This window comes from Orycteropus afer, unplaced genomic scaffold (assembly GCF_000298275.1).
Source record: "Orycteropus afer afer isolate SDZICR_OR568_19922 unplaced genomic scaffold, OryAfe1.0 scaffold00227, whole genome shotgun sequence".
Taxonomy (NCBI): Eukaryota; Metazoa; Chordata; class Mammalia; order Tubulidentata; family Orycteropodidae; genus Orycteropus; species Orycteropus afer.
Window position 1 is genome coordinate 858,307 of NW_006921814.1, and position 23,245 is coordinate 881,551.

Here is a 23,245-nt window from a genome sequence, read left to right on the forward strand (position 1 = left end):
GGTGTTTTGCAGATTCTACATTATTCTTTAGTGTTGTATAGTATTCCATTGTGTTTATTAGTTTTTTTTTTGAGATATTTCCTAATACCTTTGGGATGAAAGTACCTTACATATATATAGCACTTCAATATTTAAAAAATACATTTATTAACAAAGACAGCTAAAACTTACATTTAAGCGCCTAACATCTGCTAGCACTGTGCCAATTTTTACATGCATTATATGATTTAATTTTCATAATCTATAAGAAAGGCATTTTTATATTCATTGCTTGATATATGAGTACAGCTAGGTTTAGAAACTTCAGGTGATTTACTTAAGACATGGAGATTTAAGTGGTGGAGGAGACAGAACCTGACCCTGCATAGCCTGACTCTGGAGCCTTCCCTATTGCCCATGATGCGGCACTGCTCCTGCACACTGGGTATACTTCTTTCACAAACACTGACCCACCAGCTGATACTCATAAGAACTCTGGGCAAAGCAGACAGGGGAGGGAGAAGCTCATTGTTTTCTCATTAAAAAAAAAAAAAAACAAAAACACAAACAAAAAATGTTTGCACAACTGACTCAAGAGACCTTAAGTCATACAGCTAATAAGCAGTACTCACTCAAAAACTCGCTGCCGTTTGAGTCAGATCCAACTCATAGTGACCCCTCCTTGGGTTTCTGAGGTGGTACTCTATGGAAGTAGATTGCACAATCCAAGGACTGGCTGGTGGATTTGAACCGCCAGCCTTCTGGTTAGCAGTCAAATGCCTTAGGCACTATGCCACCAGAGTTCCTAATAAGCAGTAGTAGCCCAGCTCAGACTCCGATCTTCTGATCTTTGTCAAGTGCCTGTCCTCTTACAACAAGCTAATGATAGGGGTTATCTTTTTATTTATTTATTTATTTATATTGTGATTTCGGTGAATCACAAAGAGAAAATTCATTTTCCATACAGCAGTTCATACACATTTTGTTTCATGAGACTGACTGCAATTTCCCACAGTGGAACAGTCCTCTTCCCACTTCCTCTCTATAGTTATCTCTTCCCTGTGTCCTTCCCTTCCATGCACCACCCCCAGCTATCTCCCTGTGCAAACAGTGCCCTTCTGTTCTCCCACAACTGATTGACTGAAGGAGTGTATCTACCTGATGTAAATGTTCACCCCATTCACCTGTCTATTGTTTGGCTGGAAGCGAGAGGAGTGAGTTCAGTTCCAGACCTGAAGGGTTACTAGGGGCCATAGTCTCAGGGGTCTCACCAGGCTCTATCAGACCAAGAAAACCTGGTCTTTTTTTTTTTTTTTTTTTTTTGATTTTGAGTTTTGTTTCACATTGTTTTCCCATTCTATCCAGGATCTCCTGCACTGATCCCTTTTCCGAGCAGTTGACAGTGGTAGCCAGGCACCATCTAGTTCTTCTGGTCTCATGGTCATATAGGTTGAGGATCACATGGTCTACTACCCCCTTGAACTAATTGTTTCCATGAGTCTTTGATTTTCTTCATTCTTCTTTGCTCTGGACAAGGAGAGACCCATCGTTGCATCTAGATGGCTGCTTGCAAGCTTTAAGACCCCAGTCACTGCTCACAAGTAGGATGTAGAACAATGTTTTGTGTAGTACGTTATGCCAGTTGAGCCTGACGTTTCTTGTGACCATGATCCCAAGCACACAGGTCTAACTACTTGCTCCCTCTTGGTGGTTGTCTGTGGCCAAGAAGCCACCATAACCTTGTTCCTTGTCAGTTCCACTATACACCCAGATATTCTTACAGCACATACAAATACACATGTAGAAATAACATCTGCTAACCCAATACATGGTCATGGGCACACTCCCCCATGCCTAGACATACCTGATCAATCAGCCTGTCTACTCATCTATTCATCCATAGATCAATGCTTGCCATCACTGACAACGCAGTACTGTACATGCAAAACGTTCATTTTTGTTGTCTGTACCTCCCGTGTATCTGTCTGTCTTCTTCTTCCTCATTGCCACCGTGTTGATCACTCACTTTTGGTACACTGCCCTTCCCTTCACCTAAATCAATACTTCTGTCTACCTATCTGGCTGTGTTCCCTCCAACAGGGGTTATCTTAGAAACAAAACGATATGGTCTTCTTTTTATGTTTCTAGTTTTTGCTATTAGGAGCTCTGGTGGCATAGTGCCCAAGGCATTTGACTGCTAACCAGAAGGCTGGCTATTTAAACCCATCAGCCACTCCTCAGAAGGAAGGTTGGAAAATCTACCTCCATAGTGATACTGCCTCAGAAACCCAAGGAGGGGTCGCTATAAGTAGGATCTGACTCAACGGCAGTGCATTGCATTTCGTTTAGTTTGCTATTGTTGTTTCTCTTTTTCCTTTTTGTTGTCTAGTTCAAGATAGAACTTCATTGATAACTACACAATAATAAATAATTCTGTTTCTGACTTGTAAAATGAAGATGGAACACATCAAATGGTCAACATTTATTCCAGTGACATCAACTTTGCACAATAAAATGGTTTTGTGCATTTGTCACTAAAGAGGAATGAGACAGAAAAGCTTTGAAGTGTTGAATGAAGAAGTCAGACTGATGCAGAAACCAAAACACCAAGAACTACACATACCAAATAACTAGAAAGGAAATAAGAAGCTTAAATCCAGTTTACTGGGCCAATGTATTGAAGCTCTTGTGAAAAGTGAATACATACTACAATATATAATTGTATTCTACATAACAAAAAAAAAAAAAAAACAAAAACAAGCACAAACTCACTGCCGTTGAGTGAGATTCGACTCATAGCGACCCCTCTTTGGGTTTCCAAGGTGGTATCACTACAGAAGTAGATTGCCCAATCTTCCTTCCAAGGAGTGGCTGGTGGGTTTGAACCACCAGGCTTCTGATTAGCAGTCAGATGCCTTAGGCACTACGCCACCAGAGCTCCCAAATTATACATACATACATACATACATACTAGAATACATAGGTGAGGAACACAAATTTACCTTTGGATATTTTTTCTTTTGGCTGAGAGATAACAAGTGTCACATCTTCAGGTGCATTTTGCAAAATTTCAATTGCAGCATGGTGGCTGACCCCCTCAAGACTCACACTATTCACAGATATCAAACGGTCTCCTGTACAAAGAGGTAAAGTGATCTCACCAATCCAGTATTTTCAACAACAAACACATGCTAAATCTTAGAGATACTATCCCCCTTAGTATTTTGTTTTTCCTAAATTCTATTTCTGCCACCTGTGCAAATTCATGCCCATAAGTACTTAGGAAATTGCCAAAATGTCAAGTACCTGGCTTTAAGCATCCATCCAAGTCAGCTGGTCCCCCGGGGGTAATTGAGCTGATAAATACCCCTAGATCCAGTCTTCCCATCTTCTCCCCACCAATAATTTGAAACCCTATGAAATAGCACATTTTAATGAGATCTTCTTGATATCAGTGCCTTCAATGACTAAGGATTAGACTCCTGAAAATACAAAAGTGTGGTGACTCCCTATAGCAAATATCATTGAAAGGTAACATCTGTGAGGTGGAACTACCTGTTAAATCTGGTCACTGTGAAATTATTGCTTGTAGGCATTTCTCTAGCATTTCCAGACAGGCCAGATAGAGTGATGTGGAGCTGTGGGTGTGCAGCCGTATCTTGATCAGAAATGGATTGGTCTTTCAATGCCAAAGTCTATACTATATATTTTCTCTGAATTCTCACAGATCTTTAAGAATACCACAGTGACTTACCTAAGCCATACTTCGCATCTTTTTTCAGGTTCACCAAGGTGATCTCCCTTTCTGGTGAAGATACAATGCTCCATCTCTTGTGTAGCACATCTATTGGAAATTTATAATTTTAAAATAAAATAAATATAATATGCTCAGGCACTTAAGACTTTCAGCTTGTTCCAATTTTAGTGTTAACAAGGTTCGTTAAGAGATTGTTAGGGGTCACTTAAAAACATGTATTTTAAAATTACTAATATTATCATCATATTAAATTTTTAGTGACTTATAGTTTACAAAATAACTATATGTTACCACCTCTATTCATCATAAAATGTTTCTTGTGAAATAAGTATATTTCAGTTCCAAATGGGTAACTAAATCTGAAGATGTTAAATGATTTGAGCAGGTTTACTTAGCTAGTACAAGAAACAGCTAGATCTTAAACTTAGGTTTTCTTACTCCACATGTCTTTCTGTATATCACAGTTGATTCTCTCTGAATTTCACAATGCCAATATATTAGGAATTTCCCTCTTAAAAAAGGTGACATTTTTATTTATGAGCAAAATATTCCTAGTAAGTTCTAGAGTAAACAGCAACAGTAAGAACCTGGATCTTTTTTTTTTTTTTTTAAATCCCACTAATAATGATCTGTCTAGTACACTTAAAAAGGAGCTCTGGTGGTACTGTGGTTAAAGTATCCAGCTGTTAACCAAAAGGTCAGTGGTTTGAATCCACCAGCTGCTCTGTGGGAGAAAGATGAGGCAGTCTGCTTCCATAAAGATTTATAGCCTTGGAAACCCTATGAGGCAGTTCTACCCTGCCCCAAAGGGTCACTATGAGTCAGAATTGACTCAATGGCAGTAGGTTTGGTTATTTGGTTTTCTAGCACATTTAGATTCACAAGGGGCATTCATTCATTTCTCATTTTACTTGTGGAATAATCTAATGAGGTACATAAAGCCATTTTTAGCTGTTGTTTTGTAGATGAGGTATACAGAGTTTGTGACCGGCTATCATTACAGCTAGTATCACAGCCCAGAATACTTGAAGTCAGTACTTCATAAATGTTAGTGAAATCAACTGAATGTCAGCATCAGAACTAGAATTTACTTTTCTTATTTCCACATTTTTTCTCTAATAAGTTAATCATTCAGAAATATTCACTTAATTAATATATGTCACTTAATTGCCACGTTAATAAAGAATATTTCACCAACTTCCCAATCCAAGCATTTAAAGACATGTGCATATGCATGTGTGTACACACACACACACACACGTTTCTTAATGTCAATTACAATTTGATTGTTCGAACTGGTCTGTGTATGAAGCTGGTGGCAGTGGTGGTGAATGAGTTCAACACACTCAGAAAGATATTTCTGAAAGTTAAACCTTCAAATTTCACTCTACACAGTGGCTCTAAGAATACTGCAGCTTTTGGAAAATTAAAGATTATGGCTTACTAAAGCATAAATCAGGATTTTCTTAAGTTTTTATATGCATTTTTGTAATAATCAAAGCACAATGAACACAGACTTTATTTCTGTACTTGTCAATATCTGATATAAAGTTTAAATTAGTGTGTTATAAAAAGAAAAACTTAGTTAACTTTATTATACAACAGTATTAATGCCTATTGATGTGAATGTGATACTTTACATTCTAGAAATAATCTTTAGTTTCAGAAAACAGTAACAATCACTCTCAGAAATGAATTGACATTAATCTTGTCCCTTTAAGTACCATTTTAGTGGAAGTTTGCCAGCTCCCATAACATACCTGCTCCTATTCTACTGTTTCCTTTTGACCTATATTTATAGTCAATAACAAAGTACCAACCCAATATTTCTAATGTATTAAATAGTAATTCTGTAATTTTAATAATTAATGAGGTTCCAAAAAAATATCACTGGGCAAAGGAGTGAACCTTATATGTTGGATGGTTGTTGTCGTTGTTATGTACTGTGGAGTCGGACCCGACTCATAGTGACCCCTCCTTGGGTTTCCGAGGCAGTATCACTATGGAAGTAGATAAATGTCCATCGTTATTTAATGCTAATTTAATGAAATTATCTCAGAATTTTAGATACTTTTATCCCAAATTAGGCAATTAGCTCTAGCTTCAGCTAGAACAAAACCAGGGCTTTGAACTGGTTCAGTCATGCCAACAAAGTAAAACTGGAATGGACTTCAATTAGTAAAATGTGGGTGAACTGGAACAGGAGAAATTATGGGTCAACACCCTGCTAGAAACTTATCCCCCTCAGAAAACAAGGGCAGCATGCATGTAGGAAAGCAACCAAATCTCTTGATGGGCAGAGTTGGAAACAATGGTGCCCTGCTCAAAGAAGGTGGCTCACTATACCGTTTAAATGTGTCACACTCCATAGTACTAGCAATAATCCAATCTCCCACATCAGTCTCCTGAAAGAGCTCACTATGCTTTCACTGAGTCTCCTATTCTAGGACTTTGACTCAAAATTTTTCCCATTTTGGTTATCATTCTGCTTCATCCAAATTTAAAGAATTCAGGTCTGTTCTGATTTTTGCTATATAGGTTATGATTGAGCCAGTTTGAATTGGTTTGAAGCCCTGAAACACACAAAATAAAAGAGGAATAAAACTTAAAAAAAAATGTAAACTTATAAAAGAGTGAGGTCAAGACAGGAAATCAGTAGAGTGTCCACGTGACCATGTTTGTGAGGTGGTAGGCAGGAAGAGATAAAAGCAAAGAGCTTTGTAAAGTAATTAGAAGATGATGATGGTTTTGAATTTCCATTTCTTCAAATTTAAGTACCTGCTTCCCCTGGAATTAGAATCCTTGGAAACTGATGAAATTCACCACTCTGTGGTACTTGAGAAGTCCTAAGGCTCAAAGCCCAAAATCCACTGCCATGATGTTGGTTCTGACTAATAATGACCCAATAGGACAGAGTAGAACTGCCTTGTAGGGTTTCCAAGGCTGTAAATTTTCATGGAAGCTGACTGCCTCATCTTTCTCCCTCTAGTGGCTTGTTGTTGTTGTTGTTATTTGCCATCGAGTCGGCCCCGACTCTTAGCGACCCCTCCTTGGGTTTCCGAGTGGCTGGTGGGTTTGAACTGCTGACCTTTTGGTTAGCAGCCAACTGCTTTAAACCACTACTCCACCAAAGCTCCTTTTCTTGAGGTTTATAGATCCCAGGAAAAGCAAATTTCTAGACAGTACAGAGAGAATGAAAGGAAAGAAGCAGTGGAGAAAAGAGCACAGGGAAAGTAATGACTGCAGATTTGCTACTCTCCTCACCCCAACTAAGATTTGTTGTTGTTAGTTGCCATAGAGTTGATTCCAACTCAGTGATTCCATGTGCGCAGTTTAGAACTCCAACTACAGAAAGAAAAATAGATAACTGTGCTATGTTTTATATAAGCTTTTGTGAAGACAAAGTCAATTTGATTTATACAGAGTGCATCTGCCCTCAATTAAAAAACTGATCAATATTCTTAATGTTGATATGGAGTATCTGCTAGAAGTCACAGGTGTTCTTTCAAATAATTAAAAAATAAAGTGGCTATTTTCTTCCAATTACAACATTAGTACTAACAGGACTGGTTATTTGTGTTATTCGTTTGGCTAAGAGATGTGTGTATAGATATTTTTGCATGTTTATTTTTTCTCTAGGCTCCATGGAAGAAAGGCCTGGCAATCTGCTTCTGTAAGGACAACAGCCAAGAAACCCTATGTGGACAGTTCTACGCCATCATATGGGGTTGCTAGGAGTTGAAATGGATTCAGCAGCACCAGAGACAGAGCTAGAAGCAACAGAGTAAACTCTCTATATTCAAGGGTTCACCACTACGATTTGACTATTCATGAATTTATTCAACTCTTCTTCCATCCTTCAATTGTTTACTGAAGTCACTTTCCTTTCAAAGCCTCATTAGGCTCTTTGAGAAACAGAATGAGAGAATGTACATGGAAGTGGCTAGCACAGTAAATGTGAGCTAAATAACATTCGGCTACAAGAGCAATGAGACAGTCTTCGTATTAGTAGTAAATAGCTACATTACAAAGCAAAAGTCAGACATAGAAGTGAGGTCCTAAGAAGTGCCTCAGCAGCTATGAGAGTGGTGAAGCTTCTTTCTGCTGGAAGTAAAGGGAAAGACTTACAGGGAGTAGGGTAGGATTTTAAAAAGTGGAATATGGAGATGGTTATAAAGCAAGTAAGACACTGCAAAAGCTGAGGTGGCAAGAAGGCAGAAAATGTTCCAGGGAAATGTCATAGATCAGTTTGAGTAGAGTATAAGATCTGGCAAACAGCTGATCGAAAGGGAAGCTTTGCTAATCAACTCTTTTAACAGAGCAACCTCCCTCACACCCCTTCCCTCCTAGTCTGGGTGGTGTAAAGTGACTTATTAACATAAGGACAAAAGGAAGAAAGGGTGTTGGTGTGCAGCTGCATTCTACTGAACAGTACTGGGCACATGCTGGGTTTCTAATAATCTTGGTATTCTCTTCACATAGGAGATGTTCAAAATATTTCTCCTATTAGTTTAAAATAAGAGGAAAGAGGAACTGAGCATATACAGCATATGAAAACCCAAGTAAAATGAATGGCATTTGTAGAATTAAATAAAGATTGAATAGAATTTCTGAATTTCTGAAAGTGAGGCAGCTAGGTATTTCAAACACTAAAATATTTCTCTGTTATTTTAATTACTATATGGAAATAAGCATTAATATTCAAAGTGTATGTTTTCAAATCCTTAAAACAAGTTTCTTCTCCTGTTAAATATATTCCATACACACAGCAAAATTTGTAAAAACAAAACAAACTTTCAATTGCAAAACAAATAAATAAACCCAATGCCATCGAGTCAATTCTGACTCATAGTGACCCTACAGGACAGAGTAGAACTGCTCCATACGGCTTCCAAGGCTATAAATCCTTATAGAAGCAGACTGCCACATCTTTCTCCTGTGATAGTGGGTTCAAGCTGCCAAACTTTTGATTAGCAAGCAGCCAAGTGCTTAACCCCTGAGCCACCAGGGCACCTTTAAAGTGGAAAATAACTTCAATTTGAAATATTCAGTTCTTTACGCAGGTTCCATTCCCATTAGTTTACCTGGGAAATACTTTAAGAAGAGTTGATAGATGTATATAATTCAGGAAGTAAATGTATACTCTTTCTGCATTATAAACTGTTGCTCTATTGTCTTCTTTATCTTTCTTTCATAAGGTTTATGTGGATACTATGCAGTCCACAATTACAATAGTTGTACTAACAGATACAATACTTGTACATAGATATCGTAGTCTATGACTGAACAAATTCACTTTCCCAGTGATTCTGAGCATGATTCTGAGGAGGCCAAAGCTATAGGATCAATCTCAGTGTGAGTCAACAGCCAACAAATAAAACCAACAAACCCCAAACAAACAATAAAAAAAAAATCCAGAACTACCCCCAAAAAATTTTTTTTTGTTCACTGACCCCAGCCAACTGTTAGGTAGATCCATGCCATTGATTTGAAGAGGAGGTGAATTAAAAAAGGGGCTCTGGATCAATCTATCATGCTCCCTAGGGAAAAAGACTCAAATCATGGACCTTGCAGATGAAGGGTCAGTAGCATCATAATGGTATGAAAACAAAGAGGTGTTTTTACTTGCTATATTACCTAATATGGTATCTGCTTGGGTGACAGATAAAAGGATCATAACTGAAATCCTGGAGTTTTATGTCTGTAACAGAACTAATTAGCTGAGTGAGCTGAGGCCACTTAACATCTCTAGGACCCATTTAAGTAATCCATACAATGAAAAGGCTTGGCTTGGATTAAACTTTAATGTTTCTCTAAGTCCTCAATTTAGTTAATCCTTTTACTTCTGGTTAATTCCCTATCTCTTCAATCCTTTGTGAGCATTTAGGATTTTTTGTTTGTATTAAAATTTTCATTATGTATAATTTGTATGTATTCTAATTAAGCCTTAAAAAACAACAATAACAAAAAACCCAGTGTCATCAAGTTGATTTGGACTCATAGTGACCCCACAGCACATAGTAGAACTGCCTCATGGGTTTCCAAGGCTGCAAATCTTACCAGAGGCAAACTGTCATATATTTCTGCCATGGGTTGTTGGCTCATGGGTTTGGACCACCAATCTTTCAGTTAGCAGCCAAGTGGTTTAACTAAGAGGGAAAACAACTAGCATTTGAAATTACACTGGTTCTTGACATCTGACTAAGCAGTGTGTTTTAAAATCTTAATTCTACTCATACAACATTTTATTACATGGAATTAAGAATGTTCATAAAGGCAGTGATACATTTTAATATGGAGGGAAAGTTCCAGTGTCTGTACCATGTTGTTACTGTGCACCTATAGAACCTCTTTTGTAAGAGGTTCTTCTCTCCTCCCTCATTTTATTTTTGCTTTAAGATTTTTAAGATTGCCGTGTTTAAACTCATAAAAAGCTCGCGTGCATTTTGTGGTTTGGATACTTTAGGACACAGTGGGACAAACGTAGCTAAATATTACTTTTCAATTATTGCACAGTAACATGAAACATTAAAAATAAATTTTACATAAGTTTTGCATATTTATATAGTTTTTGATTTTACTCTTTTACCAAGGAGTATTGTAAGCAGTGTGGTTTTTGAAAGATGGAGCAACCTTATTTGGAAATCACTATTAACCAAGGGATTAGAATTTTTTCCATGTCTCTGTTTCAAAGTGTGAGATGATTAAAGGACTTGTGACTTTTTTCTTTTATCTTCTCTTTCAAAGTTTCACATTCTTTAAGAATATCTGGGGGTTACAAAAAGTAATACGGAATTTTATACATTGGTCTTTGTATTAAGTGACAAAAAATTCAATATTAATTAGTTTCCATGTAATAATTTCCAATTTCCATGTAATAATTTTGATCAGAAGGAAGAATATAGAAATTAGAATAAAACTCATGGGCAAGTAATTTAACTTTTAGGTTACCTTATTTGGAAAAACATCTCTGCCATGCCCTCTTATGTGAAACCTCAAGATTCTCAACAGAGTTCTAATTCAGGCTACTTGGGCAGATTCATAGAGAACTGAAGGAGAAACATGACTTTGATGTAGGTTGACAAGGACACAACCTCCATAAAAAGGTGGACTGGCCTTTCCTCTATAGGAAGCAGGTGGAGCAATGAGGATTTAAAGGTTTTACAGAAAATCTACCCTGTACATATTCACTTGGTATCCAATCTAAATTCATATTTCCCCAATGAGAACCTGGATTAAATCACATTTCAGGTTCTCTCCCTTGAACAGATTATCATCCAGCTTCTTTCAAAAGTTTAGCTGAGAGACATGATACCTAAGAATAATTAGGCATTGTCACTCAACACCAAAAAGACAAACAACCTAATTAAAAAATGGGCAAAGGACTTAAATGGACATTTCTCCAAAGTATACAAATGGCCAATAAGCAGAAGAATATATGATCAATGTCATTAGTCACTACCCATTGCCACTGAGTCGATTCTGACTCATAGTGGCCCACAGGACAGAGTAGAATTGCCACATAGGGTTTACAAGTCTATAAATCTTTACAAAGCAGATTGCCTCATTTTTTTCTCCCACAGAGTGGTTGATGGGTTGGAACCACTGACCTTTTTGTTACCAGCCCAACGCCTTAACTACAGCCCCATCAGGGCCCCTCCATTAGTCACTAGGGAAATGCATATCAAAACCGTAATGAGATACTACCTCACACCCACTAAGATGGCTATTATCAGAAAAAAAAAACAAAAAAACAGAAACTAGCAAGTGTTAGTGTGAATGTGGAGTTAATGCTGGTGGGGATGTAAAATGGTGCAGCTACTATGGAAAAGTTTTTTTTTTAAAAGAAGAATAATTAGGCATTGTCATGCTTGGGAAGGCGTAGTGAATAAGATATCTGGCTGCTAACTAGAAGGTCAACACTTCAAACCTACCAGCTCCTCCATGAGAGAAAGATGAAGCAATTTACTTCCATAAAGATTTACAGCCTTGGAAACCCAATGAGGGTCGTTTTGAGTCAGAATCGATTCGATGACAGTGGGTTTGGTTTTGTTTTTGTCATGCTTTGGAAGTGACCTGCTTGCACAGTGGTTAAAGCACTTAGCTGCTAACCAAAAAAGTCAACAGTTAGAACCTACCAGTCACTCTGCTGTAGAAAGATATGGCAGTCTGCTTCCATAAAGATTTACAGCCTTGGAAAGGGCAGTTCTACTATGTCCCATGGGTCTGTATGAGTCGGAATCGACTCAAGGGCAAAGAGTTTTGTTTTTGCTGTCATGCTTGGGAGGCAAAGAGTGGTGAAGAGCATGGGCCCTGTAAACAGGCTTGTTGTTGTTGTTGTTATTTGCCATTGAGTCAGACCCGACTCATAGCGACCCCTCCTTGGGTTTCCGAGGCAGTATCTCTACGGAAGTAGATTGCCCCATCTTCCTTCCGAGGAGTGGCTGGTGGGTTTGAACCGCCAGCCGTCTGGTTAGCAGTCAAGCGTCTTAACCAGGCTACCTGTGTTCAAATCATGGCTCCGACTCTGCTAAGTTCTATAACCTTCTACATAATTCAACATGTCTATGCTTTGATCATCTCACCTGTAAAAAGGACTAACAGCACACACCTCATAGGGTAGTTATAGGGGTTAATGTGAAATAAATAGAAAGTGCTTAGAATAGTGGTTTGCATCTAGTAATCATTCAATGAACATTAGCCAATAATTAATATCATCAGGTACATATTAATAATTAAGCTGTTTTTAGGTATGTAAGTATTCTCAATTTAGTTCACATAAGAAGCTATGTTCATCAGAAAGCTATATACCTAAATCTTCACCCAAATCACAATAAATAAAATTTAAAAAAAAGAAAAAGAGAAAGCTATATACCAGAGTCTTAGTAACAGGTCCAAGTATAAGTTCACTAATTTTTTTAATGATAAATACTCAGGCCATTTTTTTTTTTTTTTAGGATTGATACATTAAACAAATAAACAAACAAGAAATGAAAAATAATCCTTCATTTGCTGTAAGTGTCTAAGACACTGTGAGTATTATTTCCTTTTGGAAACAATTTTACTTCCAAGAAAAATCTTCCTCTCTTGAAGAATTAGTCTGTGTATTTCTATTAGTAGGAGCTCTGGTAGCATGGTGCCTAAGGCACTTGACTGCTAACCAGAAGGCTGGCGGTTCAAACCCACCAGCCACTCCTTGGAAGGAAGGTTGAGCAATCCTACTTCCATAGTGATACTGCCTCGGAAACCCAAGGAGGGGTCGCTATGAGTCGGGGTCGACTCGACAGCACATAACAACAACAACAACAAATTTCTATTAGTACTGTGGTATTTGACAGTTCTACCTTAAAAAAAAGCAGTTTCATATGGTGCAACCTATTCTCAGCCTTCCTTTTTGCCTTAGCTATAAGGAAAATGAGGAGCTCTGGTGGCATAGTGGTTAAACCATTTGGCTGTTAAACAGCTTGGCAGTTCGAACCCATGAACTGCTCTGTGGAAGAAAGATGAGGTTCTCTGCTTCTGTAACAACTTAAAGCCTTGGAAACCCTGTGAGGCAGTTCTAGTCTGTCCTAAAGGGTTGCCATAAGTCTGTATGGACTTGATGGCAGTGGGTCTCGGTGTTGATTTTACCAGGAAAATGAGAACTAAACTTAAAGCTTCACCAATTTCCACCATACAAATACTTTTGATTAGCATACTTGCCTCTTTTTCATCAGCCTTTTGGTTATTTCCATTTTAAAAGTCTGAGGGTAAATGAGGAGCTCTGGTGGGTGCAGTGGCTAATTCAGCTGGTAACTAGGTCAATGGCTCAAACCCACCAGCTGCTTCATGGGAGAAAGATGAGGCAGTCTGCTTCTGTAAAGATTCACAGCCTTAGAAACCTTATGGGGCACTTCTGTGTACCACAGAGTCACGCTAGAAGTTGGAATTGACTTAAAAACAGTGGGTTTGGTTTTGGTTTTAGGGTAAATGTGTTCTGAAATATTTTTAGAAGCAAGTAGTATATAAAGGGTAATAAAGCATCTTTCTACCTATGAAAGTTATTAGAAAGATCAAATAAGATAATGTACATGAAAGCATTTTGTAACATAAATCTTAATAAATTTGAATCCACTTTTAATGCATTGAAAATTTCTGGACTTCTTCCTACAACTTTGTTTCTTTTAGGACTCCTTCTAAAATATAAATTTCAACACATAAATTCTTTAAGATTCTCCCTATAATGTTTAGGATAAGACTCAGCGTGCTTTAATAATCTGGTCCCTATTTAGCTCTCCAGCTTTACCTTCCCCGCAAGACCTCCTCCGTACTTAGACTCTTGAAATTCCCTGAATTTGTTATCTTATCTGCTCTCATGTCTCCATGCTCATCCCCACCATTCTGCCTCAATTAATCATCCTTCTATTTCAAGATTCAGCTCAGGTATCCTTTAAAATAAATGCCTCAGTTAAAACCCTATTTGATCAAAAGTATCTCTCACCTGAACTACTATGTTAGCTTTCCAATTAAGTCGTTGTTGCTAATCTATCATTTCTCTGGTTCATCAGGCTACCTAAATGAAAGGTCACATCGCTTCACCATGCTACTGACAAATACAAATCTCCTTTAACTCCAAAGTAAGGCCTAAAGCTGCATGGTATTGAAGACTTCAATATTAGGTCCAACACTATCTCATCAAATACAAGAAAAGAAATAAGCTATGATGGAAATGAGGGGAAAAGTACTTGTAAACCTACCATTTTCTTTTAAGGGTACTTGGGATGAAGAATTTCCAGAACTATGCATAGTCATTCCTGTGACATAAATTACATTATTAGACATTTTATAAAATGGTCAGATACTAGATAATAAATAAATTCTTCTGATAAATTAGTAAGAATACATCATTAAGACAGCAACATTTCTTTTATTTACACTAGGAAAATAAAGTCTTCCCAGACTTTATTTGGGCATTTTTACTTTTATAATGGGCATTTTAACTATTTTTAAAGTCCAAGTTATGCATATTATCTTGTAGAATAAATTTAAATGCAAATATTATTTCTGACAAATACAAAATGATAAAACAAATGAGTTTTCAAAGCTCATGTTAAAAGAAAATTCAGTATCCAATAAGAATGAATAATTTTAATGAAAACTCAAATGCAGAAAATAAATTCCTTTTATGGATGAATTTTACTCTATCTGGTTTTGTTTTGATGAACTGCTATGTTCATGACTTTTCTACTTCTGATATGTGATGGTTTCTTATTTAGAGCAAAGCCTTCCAGTAAAAATGGCTCGGAATCCCATTACAGGTGAGTATATTTGGAAAAGTGTCCTTTAAAAGATTGAATTTGTCTCTTTTTAGGCTATTTTCATAGGTCATCAGTCTCTTCTTGGCTATTTTTAGGAGATTTTGAATACACAGATTTACCAACAGAGTGAAATACTGCCTTTTACCTATTTTTTTTTTTTTTTTACTGATTCAACTGAAATTGATGACAGTGTAAATTCTGGAAAGTTGTGGGAGACACCTTAATAAATTAATCTTGATTTCCATATTTATCAACAATAATATAGAGTTCTCTTTTAACTTCATTTACTTTACATACTCCCAATCTAATTACAGGATAAAAAAATAATTCTTAACTTTGTGTAATTAGGGTTCAATTATCTAACCTTTGGGCCTAGGGAGAGAGTTAAGTAGTATTATTTAGTAAAACAACAACAGAAGAGGGTTTCCTTGTCTTCCCCCCTGTTTTCTATTTTGAGTTGTAGTCCAGACCTATATGCTTAGCTCTCTACTCCTTTGAGTGACTGACTCAAGTTCATTTTCCTTTGAAGATGCCCAAGGCAATAGGAAACATACACAGCTTCTATATTTAATAATAGGCGTCAGCAGGAAGAAGGTGAAGAAACATAAGTTGATTAAGAATTTTATCTACCAACCAAAGGACATTTTGTAAGAATCATAAAATTATATTTTTAGAGACAATTCCATTTATGTTAAACTGTTGTTTTTGCTGTTGTTATGTGCCGTCGAGTTGGACCCGACTCATAACGACCCCTCCTTGGGTATTTGAGGCGGTATCACTATGAAAGTAGATTGCCCAACCTTCCTTCTGAGGAAGGGCTGGTGGGTTTGAACAGCCAGTCTTCTGGTTAGCAGTCAAATGCCTTAAGGCACTATGCCACCAGAGCTCCCATGTTAAACTGAAAGCACCCTAAATAAAACTTTCTTAGAAAAAAAATACCAGCATTATTGGAATCCACTCATACAGGCTTATAAGGAAAATTCAAAAGAGGGTGCTTCAAAAGCAATGGTACAAGGCTGTATGTGTTTTTTCAATATGACTGCCATGTCTACTGTGGGTAGGAGGAAGCTAAATAATAGTCTGTGCCATCAAGCCATATTTTACTTAACTTGACATATTTTAAACAGCCTGAAATTTTGTGTTTATAAGCAATTTTGGCAACAAGACACAGAATCAAAAATAATTAGGTAATTAACACTGTCTTGTCCACTTTTCACTAAAAGCACAAGGTAGGGGAGAAAGAAGGTAAGCTTGTTTATGCTGACCTATACCATATGCTTGACCAGGGTCTTCAATGGATGAGTCTGATTCCTGTTTCCTCCTCTCAGGACTTCTATTTACACTTGCAACAGACTTTGAACTAAAGGGGGAAAAGGAAGGTAGGAGGGGGAAGTGTCAATGTAAAAAAAAAAAATGGTGAAAGTAATAAAATGTCAAAACAAAAAGAAACATATGAAATGTAGAATTTACAAATATGTAGTTTGGGTTAGTTAATAATGTTCTTACTTATTAAGTTTTGTGAATTCTGCCAGAGATTCTGTGTCAGATCTCGCCATCTGGTGAAATGGTTTTCCCACCAATTCCTCAATGGTTTGTGGTGGGGATTCCATGTTAACAATGACATTTTTCCGATGAGGAGAGAGAGAGGCCTGACTGAGATCGTGGTATGATTTACTCATCCCTCTAGGCTTTTCCTCCCAGGAAGCTTTGTCACTCTTCTCTTTTGAACTGTTCTGCAATGGCTGGTAAAGCGACAGCTCTGAGCAGGATAGTCTCTTCAGAATCTCAGCTTGCACTGACAAGGGTCGAACGGCCAGTTTGTTCAGTGTGCTGCTGGCCAGACTGCCAGTGCTGATTGCTCGTCCCATATTATATCCTCTAACAGACTCTGCTTGGAGATTCAGGCTCCTAAACGAAGCTCTCTCTACAAGGAAACAGGATTGCTTTACACAATGGAAACACTGCAGTACCTCGATGAGAAGTTATTTTAATAAAGGAAATACAGCATGCAGTTTTCAATCATTATGATTGCCAGCATAAGTAGGAAGCTTTCAAAGTCTGGCAATCAAAGATTTTTCAAAAGGCGTTTTGGAGATCCTGGTTTTCATACCATCTCTCCATCCTTTAGCTTTCTCATAGCCACAGCCTCACTTCCTCCTTCATGTAATGATTCTCTTGGATCTGATAATGATTGGGGGTTCAAGCTTACTACCCCAAATTCCCAATTATGGGTTTCAGTTAGAAATGAGAAAGACATCTGAATAGAGAAATTTTCAACCCTAGTCGTGTCTCTGCTAAAATATCAGCAAAGCAAGGATGGGGAGAGGGAGGGGAGAAACCTGAATGGGACAATGTGGTGAATACTTGCCTGACAAAGCAGTTGTCAGAGAAGCATTTCACCCAGAGAAGAAGTTTTATTATATTTTAAAAGTTTTAGGCAGATTATGGTGATGGTTACACAACTCTCTGAATATACTAAAAACCACTGAATTATACACTTTAAATGGGTGAAATTACATGGTGTGTGAATTTTATCTCAGTAGAGTTGTTACCAATAAAGCACAAGGCAAATTATTTCTTTTATTATTTCACCCTACTATGCTAATCCCACAGGCACACCTTGTTGACGTCATGTTTTAACTGAAACACGGCAGCTATAGTAGAAGCAAATATTACACATCTTTTTTTTTGGTTTCTGCTAATATATTAATATGACCACAGCACTGGGGGGTCCCTTTATGGTTACACTTCTTTCACTCCTAAATATGCATCCAAAGCCTTCTTGCAGTGGCTAAATTTAGAGATAGTTTTTAACTAATAGCTATTTTAATGTGTGAGGGCCAATGCGATATCAGTATTTGAACATTTGAGGTTCTTAACAGGAAGCATTATGCCAGAGAATTTTAGAATTTCAAAATCCTTTCATGTCAATAAAGAGCCAGGAGCATATATTTGAAATTTTACAGGTGTTCATGCTTTAGTGATCCACATTCCAAAGCTTCCCCTTGGTCTCCTGGAAAGTATCACCCCTGTGTTGCCCTCCATAAAGAACACAGTGTGACCACTATGAAAAATATCTGGGGAAACCATTTAAAAGAAAATGTCAAACACTGTAGTATCTCTATGAGAAGTTATTTTAATAAAGGAAATACAGCATGTAGTTTAAAATGATCTCTGACTTAGATCTTTAGATTCTGCTCATCTATTTTCCAGATCTTAGGAGTTTTAATAATTGATTTTTCATCTCGGGCATAAATAAGTAGGAAGACATTGAAGACATTTAATATTCCTGCATTAGAAGTTTCAACTAATAATCATGTCTCATTGGCTCCAGGAAAATTTACCCATCAATGTTCTTTCTCTGAAGTACAAGTGGACCATCAAGCTTAAAACATAGTAAATAAGAGCTCTGTTTAAAATTCCTAAGATGACCATAAATTTAAAATTTGGGGTTTTAATTAGCACAGATAGCATTATTTCTATTTTCTTTCACTTGAATAGTAGCCTTTAATCAAAGAAGCAAAACTGACTTTCACGTAGATTCAATTACCAGGAACTGCTTTTACATCCAACAGATTTCTTCACCCTTAAGGGAAATATAGACCAAACTTTGACAGGAATAATGGCAATCAGTTTAGTTTAGGCTACTTCTGTCTTGTGAACATATCAGGTATTATGCAGTTCAAATATATCCATAGCCTGCTTCTAGTAGGACTTCAAATACTGCATATGTCCAAGGGATGGGATGATGAACTGTCCACTTATCTAGTCTATCCCATTGTCTTTCATCTGGAACACACTCCAACATGGACTGTCAGTAGAAAAAAGGGCATCAGGATGAGCCTATATCCTAAAATCAATTTTTCAAATTTTAAGTCAAAGGCTTTTGCTAGTTGCATACTAAGTTAGCAATCCATACTACTTTATCTGATTTTGCTATTGTTCACTCCCTTGCACCACTGTGTACTTTTTTGTGTCTTCACCTTAATTTTATGGTCTTTTGAGAAGAGGTACTTAATTTGTTTCTGTTATCTCACAGTAGCTAACATACTATCTTATGAATAGTAAGTGCTCAATAATGACTTAATCTAAGTAAAGTGAATTCCATGCAAATTACTTCTTCAGAAACTCATTAAAAGAGAATACTGGATTAGGAATTAAGAGATTAGGGTTCCAGCCAAGGATGACCTCACACTAGCTTAAGGTCCGGCAAAACACTTTTCTGAAACTGTTTTCCTCATTAGTAAAATTTTGGACTTAATGGCCACTAAGGTCCATCTAGCACCAATTCTATGACTCTAAAGCAGTAGTACATGTTTTTCATCAACCTTCAGATGATGTCAGTTATTTTCACTTGTATAGCACATAGAAGTCCCTTCATGGCACAAATGGTTATGCTCCAATACTGATCAAAAGTTTGGCAGTTCCAACCCATCCAGATGGTCCTCAGGAAAAAAGGGCTGGCAATCTGCTTCTGAAAGGTCACAGCCTTGCAAAGCCTAAAGAGTACAGTTCTATTCCCCAACACATGGGGTCTCTGTGAGTTGGAATCGATTTGACAGTAAATGACTTGGAGTTCAGTACATAGTTAAGGAGGAAGGTAGTTACTTCTCACCTGACTCTAAGTAAAAAATAATTCCTGAAGTTTTAAAAAAAAAAATCTGGGAAAGGATGTAGATAGTGTGATCTTACTTAAATTTAAAATGCTTTTACATATGAATTTAAGGATAAATAGCTGTCGTGATCCTAGGGACAAACCTGTGAAAGTAAGAGTATTCCCATTTCATGGATGAAGAAACTGAAACTCCAAAAAGTCAGTTACTAAAGTCAGTCAGTAGTAGTGATGGTGGTGGTGGTAAAAATAGTAGCAAAAATAATGTTGACAATGGTGATGGTAATAATAATGATGGATATTTACTGAATACTTACTCTGCACCAGGCACTCTTCTAAATGCTTTGCATGAATGAACTCATTTTGTCTTCACAGCAATTTTAAGATGTAGTATAATTATGATAATCATTTTGCAGATGGGGAAACCACAGCAGAGAATCTAAGCAGCTTGCCCAAAGTTTCAAGGCTTGTAAGTAACAGAGCCAGACTGGACTCTGGTGATCTGGCCTCAGAGCGCATGCTCTTAACTATTATGTATTGTTTTTCAGTATCAGAAATATTGAGGATGGAAGTGTGGCTACACACGTTTGTCTTCTGGCTCTTTTCACTATATACCACGTCAATAATGATATAACTTTCAATTATGCAAATCTGGTTTGTATTAAATAGAATATTACTCTAAGTAGGAATGCTGACAGCTCTAGTAAGACTGATATTTCACTGTACTTTGAAAACAAAAAGAGCATACAAATTTTTAGCAACATTGTGAAAGAAAAGGCATAATGAGATTACTTTTTAGCAATGGTTATCATATTTTAGTATGCATAAAATTTCTTACTTAGGAAAGTCTGTTAAAATGTAGATTCCAGGGACCCAGTTCCCAAAAACTGTGATTCACCAAGTTTGAGATGAGTTCCTAGAATCTTCATTTTTAATAAGCAAAAGGCTTCACCCCATATGGATTCTGAAAGGTCTGAGAAATATCTACTGATATGATGGCCATCACACCCAGTCTTATCCTACTGGGAAAGTATTTTCTGTAAGATTTCAGAATGTGAGAAATTTCAGGTAAGGAATTCAACAGAGCTCTGTTGCACAGAGTCATTAGTGCTAGTCCACTAATTTTTTTTGTTCTAAATCAAAGTCTTTAGAATGTTTCAACTTAAATCTGCAAGAATTAACTGCAGAACTGGATTTCTGTAACTAATCTCTACATGAAGTCTTGCAGAGTAAGCTTTAAATATTTTTGTTCTGAGATGTTTTTCCCGCAAAAGCTGCTGTCTTTTCAAAAGACACTGAAACCACTATCTCAACTATTTTATTGTTAATCATCTCAACCTCAGAGTAGGGATGAATCCAAGTAAGACTAATAGGTGGAAAAGTTACTGTCCACAAACTGTTGTGGTTCACTATTTTCACTGTTCTCAGTGCACATATCACACCTCCTGCCCAATACCACTTTGTTTTGTATATTCTTTCCCACATTTGGAAAGCCCTTGCATTTATGTTCAACCTACTTAAATTATTTTTGTCTTTCAAATTCCAATTCAATTGTTACATCTCAACTACTCTAGCCTTCATCTACCTCTCCTCTTGTGATACAGAGTACAGAATCTGTTGGATATAATCTCCTATTATTAAAATCTTGAACTTCTATTATATATTATTGCTTCATGTATTTTGGAGTCCCCTTCCTAAGTAAAATGTAAGTTTACTGTATACATGTGCATACTACCTACATTGCTTAAACTATTGCTAAGCACAAGAGACTTTCTAACAGGTACTCTTTGACACTGATTTTCTGAGTATTATTTTCAAAATGAACATGAAGTTGAAACCTTAGCTTCATTTGTGACATCTTTATAAGGTGGACTAAATCACTTCATGTCTATAAGCCTTGTACTTTATCTCATTCTATGGGAGTTCTTTTAAAATTTGTGGCAAATACCATGCATACACCCTAGACACATCTGCATCTCCTTACCAATATCTTGGGCATCTTGGTTGCTCTGTCTTGCTCTCATCTGCAGCTGGAATTTATGCTGGGAGGAGCAGAGGTGCAGCAGGTACTGGCATACTTTACTGTTGTCTGTCTGGAAGGCGTGTTTTATTCCATCTGATGTATTTTGCAATGTGATTTTCTTTTTCTATAATATTAATTAAGGGTATTAATAATAAGAAAAAATTTCTCTGTGACTTTTTTATATGACCACATTATCTGAACTATAAGTAATAAGGTGAGATATTATATTTTTTAATACTAAACAAGAGTATTCCTTGACCTACATCTAATACAAAACTATAATCTTATATACAAAAAAATACAATATCACTTGTTACATTTTGAAACTATAGCCCAAATCAGACTATATATAAGTCACTAGCAAGAGAAATATGGTTTCTTTTACTGGCATTATTTATCTTTGAGTTTACAGAAATCTTTTAACAACATTAAAGCTATCTGAAAAAGAAATAATGAGAAATATTTGTTCTACGCCCTTGCGTAACAAAATCAAAATTCACCAAGAATTACTTTATTCATAATGACAGGAGCTGTGATGCAATCAAGTAGAATTTAGGTGGCATGAAGGCTGGGACAGCTGAAGAAAATGTGGGATTGGGAGAGACACTGGATAACAACTCTGCTGGGTTGAGAGATGAACCACATCAGTATTTACAGATAGTGATTCTTGCTCAAATCAGAGAAAGGCAGAGAAGCATGTATCAACTTTATCACCATGATGTTTCTTGAAAAAGGAATGCCTCCTGTGAAAGAGGGCATCCCCAAATTAATTAGCACTGACGTAGTAAGGAGGAGATCCACATGTCCTGAAAGACTAGCAATTGATATTCAAGTACCTATCACTAACGTGTCTGTAGAATTACTTATGTCTAGTTAGATTCTACTCTAGCACTTAAATTCTTCTAGTGTGCAATTTTTTTTTCTACTTCATGACACTTGCCTTTACTCCAAATGCAGAAATAGGTGTAGAACAAACAGATTTAGTAGGCTCACAAAAGGTAACAGAGTATCATATGAACTTCAGCCATTTAAGTACCACCTTCATCATTTGTTGTTGTTTATTTATTAGTTTTTTAAATGATTTTTCTTACAGATACAAATTCATTCCAATAGATACAATAAAAACAGAACAACATTATTAAGTTCTACCTAGCTACTATTGCTAATGAAATCTCTGGGTCTAAACCACTTCTCTCTTTGTTAAAAGAAGAAATCAGTAACTGTTAGACAGGAATTAAAGATATAGTAGTCCCAAACTAGTATCTTGAATACCAGTGGTATGTTGTTGTTGTTGTTACGTGCCATCAAGTTGGACCAACTCATAGCGACCCCTCCTTGGGTTTCCGAGGCGGTATCACTATGGAAGTAGATTGCCCAACCTTCCTTCCCAGGAGCAGCTGGTGGGTTTGAACTGCCAGCTTTCTGGTTAGCAGTCAGGTGCCTCAGGCACTATGCTACCAGAGCTCCTACCAGTAGTATGTTGTTGTTGTTAAGTGCTGTTGAGTCGTTTCTGACTCATAGCGACCCCATGCACAGCAGAACGAAACACTGCCCGATCCCACGCCAGCCCCACAATC

At 37.0% G+C, this 23,245-nt stretch overlaps 1 protein-coding gene across 1 annotated transcript in view; it reads right to left on the minus strand.

The window, feature by feature from the left end:
- The window catches only part of PTPN13 (protein tyrosine phosphatase non-receptor type 13), a 303,937-nt gene that overhangs the window by 98,012 nt on the left and 182,680 nt on the right, over positions 1-23,245 (minus strand). The window contains exons 16-22 of the mRNA XM_042782048.1: positions 21,630-21,792; positions 16,540-16,957; positions 16,299-16,393; positions 14,473-14,529; positions 3,734-3,823; positions 3,286-3,393; positions 2,982-3,113 (exon numbers count right to left, since the gene is read on the minus strand). Of these exons, the coding sequence (XP_042637982.1) occupies positions 2,982-3,113; positions 3,286-3,393; positions 3,734-3,823; positions 14,473-14,529; positions 16,299-16,393; positions 16,540-16,957; positions 21,630-21,792 (1,063 nt within the window). The remainder of the gene's footprint in view (positions 1-2,981; positions 3,114-3,285; positions 3,394-3,733; positions 3,824-14,472; positions 14,530-16,298; positions 16,394-16,539; positions 16,958-21,629; positions 21,793-23,245) is intronic.